This window comes from Amblyomma mixtum, chromosome 9 (assembly GCF_055824585.1).
Source record: "Amblyomma mixtum isolate Tamu chromosome 9, ASM5582458v1, whole genome shotgun sequence".
NCBI lineage: Eukaryota > Metazoa > Arthropoda > Arachnida > Ixodida > Ixodidae > Amblyomma > Amblyomma mixtum.
In genome coordinates this window covers 60,076,552-60,086,926 of record NC_143020.1, presented here as the reverse complement: position 1 = coordinate 60,086,926, position 10,375 = coordinate 60,076,552, and the positions used below count along the sequence as shown (strand labels likewise).

The 10,375-nt window shown below is 48.8% G+C and overlaps 1 protein-coding gene across 1 annotated transcript; it reads left to right on the top strand.

Moving 5' to 3' along the window:
* The first annotated feature begins 425 nt into the window (after positions 1-425).
* On the top strand, positions 426-3,271 carry LOC149329219 (uncharacterized). Its single transcript, XM_089562152.1, has 3 exons — positions 426-566; positions 1,656-1,891; positions 2,420-3,271. The coding sequence occupies exons 1-3, from the start codon at positions 426-428 to the stop codon at positions 3,183-3,185; spliced, it is 1,143 nt and encodes a 380-aa protein (XP_089418278.1). The 3' UTR covers positions 3,186-3,271.
* Positions 3,272-10,375: the final 7,104 nt, after the last annotated feature.

The following is a 10,375-nucleotide window of genomic DNA, read 5'->3' as shown; positions in this document are numbered from 1 at the left end:
TCGACGCGAGAGCGGACTGGGTAGTACATGTGAAAATAGCTGACCAGATGGTTAACTTAAAAGTGGACACGGGATCTCAGGCCAACTTGCTGCCCTACTCTGTCTACCGACGATGCAAGACAGCAGCAGATTTGAAACCGAGTTCTTCGGTGCTTCGATCATACAGCGGTGGTGTCATTCGACATTTCGGTATGGCAAGGCTACCAGTGACCGTGAACGGCCGGTCGAAGGACGTCAATTTCTATGTCGTCAAAAAGGGCAACCAAGCTATACTGGGACTACTAGCATGCGAGTCGCTGGGTCTGGTGACACGTGCAGTGGATGCTGTAAAAGAAGGAAGCACTGCAGCCGGCGGCAATGAGGACGTTCTAACCGAATTCCGCCAGCTTTTTCAGGGAACCGGCTGCGTGAGTCGCCAGTATAAAATGGTCCTACGCAAGGATGCGACGCCAGTTGTCCAGCCAGCTCGGCGGGTGCCCTTGACGCTGAGGGAACCTCTGAGGGAGGAGCTGGAGCGCATGCAGCGAAGTGGCATCATTGAGAGGGTCCAGAAACCGACAGACTGGGTGAGCCCTTTGGTTATCGTGCGGAAGAAAGACGGAAAAATACGGGTTTGCATGGACCCTAGAAGTATCAACGAGTGCATACAGCGAGAGCATTATCAGATGCCAATACGCGAGGACATAGAAGCTGAGCTCGCCGGCGCTAAGTACTTCACGCTCCTCGATGCAAGGGCGGGTTTTCATCAGGTACCTTTGGATGACTCCACAGCAACTACATGTACGTTCGGTACTCCATTCGGGCGTTACCGGTTTTTGAGACTCCCATTCGGAATCTCATCCGCCCCGGAAGTTTTCCAGAAGATCCTGAGCGAAATATTTGACGGCTGTGAAGGTGTGAGAGTGTACATTGATGACATTCTAATATGGGGCTCGTCAAAGGAAGAACACGATGCGCGCCTGCGGAAAGTGCTGCAAGTGGCAGAAAAAGCAGGCTTAACTTTCAACGCTGAAAAGTGCAAGGTTGGAGTGACTGAGATTAAATTCTTGGGTGACGTCATTAGCCACGATGGAATAAAGCCTAACCCAGCGTTGACACAGTCGTTGAGGGAGACTCCATGCCCAACGGATAAAGCCGCGGTCCACAGAATGCTAGGAGCAGCAAATTATTTCAGCAAGTACTTGCCTAACCTCGCAGAACGTACTACGCTTCTTCGCAGCCTCATCAAAAAGGACTCTGTCTTCGAGTAGACCGAAAACCACGCTAGTGAGTGGAGGATGATCTGCGACATGCTTAGCAGTGCGCCTCTCCTGGCGATTTTCAACCCAGCCAGAGAAACTAAAATCGTGGCAGATGCATCAAAGAACGGTTTGGGGGCTGCATTTTTACAGCGCCACGGTGAAAACTGGCGGCCAGTCGCTTATGCCTCGCGTGTAATGGCCAGCTCAGAGCAGAGGTACTCGCAAATTGAAAAGGAAGCGTTGGGGATAACGTTCGGCTGTGAAAAATTTCATCACTTCGTATACGGACGTAAAACTGTTATCGAGACTGACCACCGTCCACTGCTTGGTGTTGCAGCGAAAGGAATAAGTGATATGCCACCCAGGCTTCAACGTTTTTTCTTGAGCCTAATGGCTTATGATTTTGAACTGCAGTATGTACCAGGAAAGAAATTCTTTCTCGCAGACATGCTATCGAGGGCTCCAAGGACAGCGACCAAGGACTACTCCGACGACACGGAAGATGTGGAAGTCCACGCGGTTGCAGTCATGTCAACCTTGGTAAGCGCTAGAACACTGGCCCGTCTGGCGAAAGCAACGGCTGATGATCAGGACTTGCAGTCAGTGATGCGCTACATTAATGGACAAGGTGACATTGTGGGAATAATGAAGTTATTCGCGTCCGAGCTGTCATTGATTAAAGGAATTGTATTTAAAGGCAGCAAAGTTGTAATCCCGAAGTCAATGCGAAAGGAAGTACTTGAACGTATTCATGAGGGACACATGGGCTTCAACAAGTGCCAAGCAAGAGCCAGGGGCCTAGTGTTCTGGCCGGGGCTGAACTCTGATATCAAAAACCTGTTGCAGAGTTGTGCGGTTTGCCGCAAATATACGTACAAACAGCAAAGTGAGCCTTTTATGATCAGACCTACACCGGCCCATGCATGGTACCGCGTAGGCGTCGACATTTTTCAGTACGGAGGGAGCTCGTACCTGTCGGTTTTTGATGCCCATTCGAACTTTCCGGAAGTGGAGAAGCTGACTCGTACAACATCCAGTGCCGTAATTGATAAGTTGAGCGCCATCTTTTCAAGACACGGCATTCCAATGGAAGTCCACACGGACAACGGGCCGCAGTTTTCGTCTTATGAATTTGCTCTCTTTGCATCCAGGTACGACTTCAGCCACGTCACGTCAAGCCCCGAGTTCCCGCGATCGAATGGACTCGCTGAGAAGGGGGTTCAGATTGTGAAGAGAATCCTAAAGAAAACGGAAGAAACAAAAGAAGACTTCTGGCTCGGGTTGCTCAACTACAGATCCGCTCCACTCGAAGATGGCCGCTCCCCTGGTGAACTCTTGCAGGGCAGGAGGCTTCGCACTCTGCTCCCAGACTTCAGGCAGCAGCCAAGCATACCAGTATTCAAGCGAGCCCAGGCAGACACTCGGGGGAGAACGTTACCACCTCTCAACACCGGCGATGTCGTGAGAGTACAGGAAAAGACATGGAATCGCCGCGCTCAAGTTACCGGAGCAGTTGCACCAAGGTCTTATCGAGTAGTTACCGAGGACAACAGAGTGCTACGTCGCAACCGACAGCATCTGCTTCCAACTGGGGAGCTGTTCCAGCAAGAAGCCCCCGAATGTGAAGACCGGGAGAGCGAACGAGCGTGTGAAGCACTGCAACCCACGGCACCTGCTGCAACTGGAGAGTCGCCTGTGAGCTCCCAGAACATTCCGCAGGCGCCGCCGCCCGTGACTACGACTGGACCGACTGTGATCTCAATGGCTCCGCAGGATCTTGCATTGCGTCGATCTACCAGAGATAGGAGACCACCGCAGCGTCTGCGGTACGACCGCAATTTCAACCAAGTACTTGGCATCTCTTCTCCACAGGAGGGAAGATGTATCGGGAATGACGCACGTGCCATGCCTGGTGCGGCGATTCATCGTGCTCGCCTAGATTAGATATGCGCCTTGGTTGCCACACCCCTTGCGGCTATAAAAGCACTGTACGTTCAGCAATAAAGTGCATTTGTTCGCTGGCCACCTCGACTGATACAGGTCCCACATGTGAGGGAGTCCCAAAACAGGCACTTTGGTAGACTGGTGGTGCTGCCCCTGTCATCAAGATCATCATCATAATCAGCCTGACTACGCCCACTGCAGGGCGAATGCCTCTTCCATGTCTCTTCAATTCACCCTTTCCTTTGCCAGCTGGAGCCACCGTATCCCAAATACTTCCTAATCTGATCTGAGCACCTAACTTTCTCCCACTCCCTGCTACGCTTGCCTTCTCTTGTAATCCACTCCGTTACCCTTAAGGACCAGCGGTTACCTTTCTTTCGCATTGCATGCTGATGATGATGATGTCGTCAGGCTCAATGGCACATACCCACGGTGGGGGATTGGCCAGGGTGCCCAGCGCAAGCCCACTTCTTCCTCTTCGTTTCGACTAAGATGTCATTAACTCGTGTTTGTTCCCTCACCTAGTCTACCCGCTTCCGGTCTCTTAACGTTACAACTATCATTTTTCTTTCTATAGTTCGTTGCCTTGTCCATAACTTAAGCTTAACCCTTTTCATTAGCCTCAACATTTCGGCTATTCCTATGTTGCTATTTGTATGATAGAGCGGCTTTATAGTAAATGTCATGCTTAGTACACCTTGTTAGAGGTACTGTTTTTTGTTCTTTGCAGCCATTGTAATAGAGCTACTGCTTCAGGCGCAAGTAATGACCGTTTAGAAAGAGACATCACCCAGGAAACGGCGGCCGAACCAGCTTCGTATAGAAGCAAAGCCTGCAAGAACTTTTAAGGCGGAAGCCTTTAATGCCTCATCGTTGTAAGTAGGAGTTGTCGACAGAAATGCCACGCTTTTCAGTTGGTCGAAATAATCGTGACGTCAGAGTGCGCGAATTTCAAACGGGGATAAGTGTACTTGGCTAGAAACCATGCAACCAATTAAAGGGATGGTATAGTGATGCTCCAAGTAGAATAAATAAATAAATAAAACCGAGTAGGAAATTGTTCGAGTTGGGGAATCGAAGCAAGGTCTCCGGAGCGCGAGACGAGCACGCTAACCCTTCCTCCATGCCAGCTCGATGGTTTGGAACGAACGAAGGCGCGTCTAGTGAATACGGTGTCTTCGTTCATTCCCATCTTGTGCACCCCATTCCACGGAATATGCATCCCGTACATAACATCGAGAGGAGGAAAGCAAAAGTGGAAGCCCTGCAGAAGAAATGGGACAAGCAACATAACACCCTTTATGCTGACGCAGCACGACCAGAGAATGGAGTCCTGACAGTTGTGGCCCCAACGCCTTCAGGATCGATGGTGAACTGCGCCTCGGTGAAAATATTAACCCCACTCGCGCAGAGGAGGCAGCTATTGCATTAGCTGTAGCATCTAACCCCAACGCCGTTGTGCTCCCTGATTCCCAGAACGCCTGTCGCAACTTCAATAACGGATTAATTCACAGGTCAGGGTTGTCATTGCTGACTAAGCATCCAGCCAGCGAAGCCTCAGTCATCTGGTTTTCCGGTCACCTGGAACTACCAGGAGGAAACGAAGCCGCTCACAGGCATGCCCGAGCTCTTCTATACCGGGCGTATCCCCCTGATGACCATGAAGGGTGCCGCGACCTAATAGGTTTAGGAGTGTATGCTGAGAATCTCGCGCCACACAGAACAGCCAGAAAGGAGTGCCCAACACCACACAAATCCCTCAATAAGAAGAGAACCAACTTAGGAGACTACAAACCAACATATACCCAAAACCAGCTAAGTTACACAAGTGCTACCCTACACTATAATCTCCACAGTGTCCACACTGTGGAGAGGTAGCTAACCTCTACCATATGGTGTGGGCATGCCAATTTGACCCCTTAGTTGACCCCATTCCAAACCCCTCAAAGGAGCAGTGGGAGGCTATTCTGCTCAGCGATGATCCTGACCGTCAGCTCTGGCTGGTGGGGAGGGCCAGCGCAGTAGCAGCAGCCAGTGGACTACCAGACTAGACGGCCTACCCACATGTTCTAAGAATATTCAGCAAATAAAGATGTGTTCAGGAAAGTAAAAACAGCGCTAAATTCTACACAAACCACGCAGAAAGACGGACGGGACGGGCGCTGTCCACACCACACCAACTAGCCCAGAAAAAGGTACTGTTAAGTAAGGATGTTTTCAATCAATCCTCCCTCCCCGTTACGATGAGGTTCAGGTGTCCACCGAGATCTGCCAGACAGATACATTTCCTTTCCTCAAAAACCAATAGTTAAAAAGGTCCCCTTTACGGCTGCGCCAGTTGAAATCCTCTCTTAAGTTCTCGTAGAGGGGAATTGCTGTTGAAGATGATAATTGTAGGATTCTTGACGTCTTGCAGATTCGAATTGCTCAATCACGTTGCAAGAGGACACTTTTGGAGAGGTTAACTTTTTATAACAATTAAAAGCACAAAGGAAGATACAAGCAAGGAGAAAATATATTTACACTTGACTGGCTCGTACTTCTACGGGACGAAACCAGCCCTCGGCCCTGCCGAAGCAGCTGGTTTTAAAACCTGTGTCCCCGCCCTCGGTGGGAGAATAATCAATCAGGTACTGTACAAACATCCACCCAATAACTTATTGGGGAAAGGAAAATACAACCAATGAATGATTGGGGAAAGAAGGTAGCCCCTCGCGACACCGTACACTTTCTACTATCACTGCTGCGAGCTTCGCGAACACTCACTTTCCCAACGTCCGGTCGACCCCAGGTTCAAGGAAAGTCACTTCAATCCATCTGTTTCTCATCGTCGCTCCTCATGTCTGCAGCTAGCGTGACAATATGTCAAAGCACGCCGCTGCAGACATGGCACAAAGCCACGCACTATGACGCGGGTTAGCCTCGCCGTACACACGTGCACCCAGGATGCCACCTAACGACTCCGTCCATGAGGGGAGTTCGACGTTTCCCGTAACAGCACTGTTTGGCGCCCCCCGTATCCCGCTGGGTTGAGCTCTCCCCCTTCTGTGCGGTTGTGCGGAGGGCCCAAGAGAGAACGTAATGGGCATTCCAATATCACGAACCGGAGGCGGCAAACAAAATACAGCACCGCGAACTTCACTCCAATATACCAACGAGCAAGGCGTAAAGCCGAACGGATAATGGCGTTCTGTGGACTCCCTGGCAGCGTTGCAAGACGCTGTCGCGTTCCACTCTTAGAGGCGAAGCTTAACATCTCAACCACACATCAGTGACACAGCGACAACCACTGCCTTTTCCCGGCCCCTGCAAAGGGGCTGAGTAAGACGGAGGAGCGAACTTTAAGCGCCTGCAGACAGGTACTCTACTCTGTCCTGCAATCTTAAAACATTACGATCCTAACACGGATGGGCGATGCCCGCATTGTGGGGAGACCTGTGATATTTTCCACATGGTGTGGGCATGTACTCAAAATCCCCACCTCCCCCCTTCCCCTACCCCTTCAAGAGAGGCATGGGAGACTGCCCTCCTCAACTGCTCCTCGCTTGAGTTCGAAAGGGCTCTGGTGAAACGGGCGAGAGACGGGGCATTGTCATGCAGTGTCCCGGACTAGGGACGCCGACCATGTAGCGGGGCCACCCTGTGGCTCCCAAACTCTATTTCAGCAATTAAAAGTTTTCACCACCACCACCACACGCAGTAACAACATCTGGAATAAAAAAAAACACCACGCTTAAGGCTTCCGCCTCACCGCACTTTAGGTCACCAAAGCACCCCCCCCCCCCCCCCCTGAATTTTTGTACCCGCACTGTGTACAGGTATTCTCACAATTGTCTCTGCTTCAGCTTGGTTTGTAGCATTTTTGGACATCGGAAGTCACCCGCAGTCCCCCCGAATCTTCTACATCAGCGCGCCGCACAAATGCCACTGCAGTGCTACTCTGAACATTGTTCAGAACCTCAACATTCCCTTGAGCCGCAGCACTCTTTGGCACTCCAATCATTTGCTCCCTGATCAGTCCACTCACTCAATTGGTTAAACACAGTATATATTGCGTTTAGCAGAATTTACCACCATACCAGAATTTACCATACCAGAATTTACCAGAGCATAATTGGGGGCTGTCGGCGTAATGTTTGCCCTTTTCACAACGTATCTGTTACTGGCTGATTGCTGAGTAGAAATGCGCCGTTGTATGCAGTGACCCTGACAGCTTGAGGAAGTTGCATGCTATGTACCCGCGTTTCATCGAACACCATCAATGACATCACTTGGCAGCCATTATTTCCAAGGGCATTTTCGGGACCATAAAAGTGCGCCGTTTTGGTCTGGCTAGCATGCAGTGGAGTCTTAGTGATTTTTACTGACCCTGTGGACCGCAAGGACTTTGGCCTAAATTTGTACCTATGAGGGTAAGATGACACATGTAATACATGCTTATAGCACGTACTAAAAATGGGTTTATATAAGGAGTCTTCTTAGACGCCTGACGAATAGAGAGGGTAATTTTCATCCTCATCAGTTTAACAGAATTTTTTTATGCACTTTGTGATGTTATCTTCAAGTCATTCTCGAACACAAAATGTGGAGCAAAAACAGGAGAGCTTGAAAGGAAGAAAATAAATTGGAATCGTGTCAAAAGGCTTTCGAAGGTAAAAATATGGATCCGAACTGTTTGCCAGAATAGAATGGAGGACATAATGTCGTAGCAAAATCCAATCACTTGCGTAAAGCAGTAGGGGCCAGGACTAAAAACATGTTCGCTTTTGTTCATGTTTGAAATAGTTTCTCCCTACAGAAATTTTTCTGAACTTTTTGGTGCACTGACACTAATCATGAACTGTAACTACCCCGTTCTCTGTCGGACCAAATGCGCTAGGAGAGGCCATGCTTGTCCAGAGAAGCTTATTACACTGTTATGTGGCCGTAGCTTTATATAGCTTATGGTGGGTGTCAAAGGAGCGAGGATGGTCGAAAGAGACAACAAACGGAGGCATTTTTTTGCTGCCCTTCTTTGTCATTTCACTGCAACAACGAGCAGTAGAAGGCGAGTTGGAATCTAAACAGCAGTTTTCCGTTGCTCATTGACTAAAGCGAGACAATGGGCATGGTCATGAGTGGCTCTTGATTGCGATTATGGACGTTTGTTATGCACTTTTAGAGGACGCAGAGTCCGCGCTTTCCTTCGGTACAGTCGGTGCCCACGCTGCCGTGCCAAAGTAACACGAAGCCACCGAGGCTCGAAGCGCGCCTTCAACCAGCGCTACCACTGGCGCTGTCGTCCACTTAATTGCCCGGATAACTCAGCGACATGTGGTAAATTCATGGTGGAACAACAGCGCAAACTTAGACAGAGAACACAGAACAAGAGGGGACACTAGAAGCGCTGACTCGCAACTAAAGTTTGTAAGAAAAACGGAACTCAAAATATACCGTAACCACCTAAGACTGCTTACGTAATAACCACTGGGAAACAATTTACGGGCATGGCGTGAAAGAGATATCTAAACAAGAGTGGCGCGTGAGTGCACCCGGTTGTTCAAGTATCTGAAATCCATATCATATATTCAGATCCCATATATTCAGATACTTGAACAACCGGGTGCACACGCGGGCCGCTCTTGTTTAGATATCTCTTCCACGCCATGCACCTAATGTGTTTCCCTGTGGTGTGACGTAAGCAATCTTAGGTGGTTACTGTATATATTCCGTTCCATTTTTCTTACAAACCTTAGTTGTGAGTCAGCGCTTGTACTGTCTCTCATGTCGTTCTGTGTTCGCTGTCTAAGTTTGCGTTGTTGTTCCACCATGAATTCACACCAACTAGCCAAAATATCTGATCTGCTACATATTCTAAAGCCTCTGGAGGTTAAGAGACAATCCACGAGATGAAAAATATTGCAGAAATAAAAAAGAGCTTCGGCAAAACTGCTGGGTGCGAGCCAGAGGTGGTGTGAACAGTCCCCACTGTGGGTATGTGCCACTCCAACAGAGGATAACAACAGCGCGAGATCATCGCCTGTGCCGCTGGTTACTGGACACAAGGCCAAGAGGAATGGGACAGAGAGGTAGCGCCCTTCTTTCGGAGCTAATAAGATGCTGTGTCGGCGATGTCGCTGGACGATTGCGAGGCTCTTTTTTCTGTTGATTGTTCAATATTTGTGCTAAGGGCATGTGGATTCCATTGTTTCTCAAGAAAAATGTGATGAACCTTGTGTGTTTTTTGTTTACAGACGAGAAGAAACTTATTTATGTTCAGGTACTGATTTCTGGTGCGTTTGTCGAAGAGTTTTTTCTGCACTGCGGTTTATCTGCCTCGTTACCACGCCTACCTACAACTTTCGATCTGTGTTTGGTTTAGGACTGCTCAATGAAAATCTTGCAGAAAGGGTTTTACTGATTGTTTTAAAATCTTTGAGTGCGCATTTACCTTCATTCTTTTGTCCTTTTCCTACATCTACATGATTGGGAGGTCTTTTTTGTTGCTGGCTATAGTGGAAGGGGGTCTGAGACTTGTTACCCCGATTGTACGTACATTCCACCAGCCTATTGGCTGCTTTGGGGTTGTCGTTGGTCGTGCTGTCCTAGATGCTGGCTGCTTCAACGTCATGGCCCTGTGCCGTATAAACCTAATGTGCTTATCAAGATGAAGACTCTCGACAGGAAGGGTTTAAAATAAGGGCACAGAGTATGTAAAGGAACTGAATGTTGGGCTTGTTGTATGGCAATTTTCATTTTGATTGCGTAGGAGCTAAAGAAGCCGGGAGAGCAGACCAGAACAGCTCTCGTCTTGTCCATATTTTCGTTCCTGTTGCCCCTGTTTGTTTTGCGCTGATCCACTCAAAATAAACAGAACATGTGCCTTTGACCCTGTTGTCTAACACCAAGGTGTGGTTTAAATAACGTTTCAAAAATTTGCTAACAAGGAAAAAGATCTGAACACAGAAGGAAGACAGAGGAACAAGGAACGGGTTCATGATGAATAACGTTTCCCAGAAGGCCAGCAGCAGCTGATTTTCAACGGCATGCGGATGAACGATGACTGCTGGTTAATCAGCACTAGATTCCGTCCTCGATTTCATAAGGCGCACAATGGCATGCGTGTTCGCAGTCAAGGTGTCAAATTTTTCAACTTTCCATAACACATCTTGTACTGCCGGAAAATGTCTAGCATAAAGAAATCTGACGCA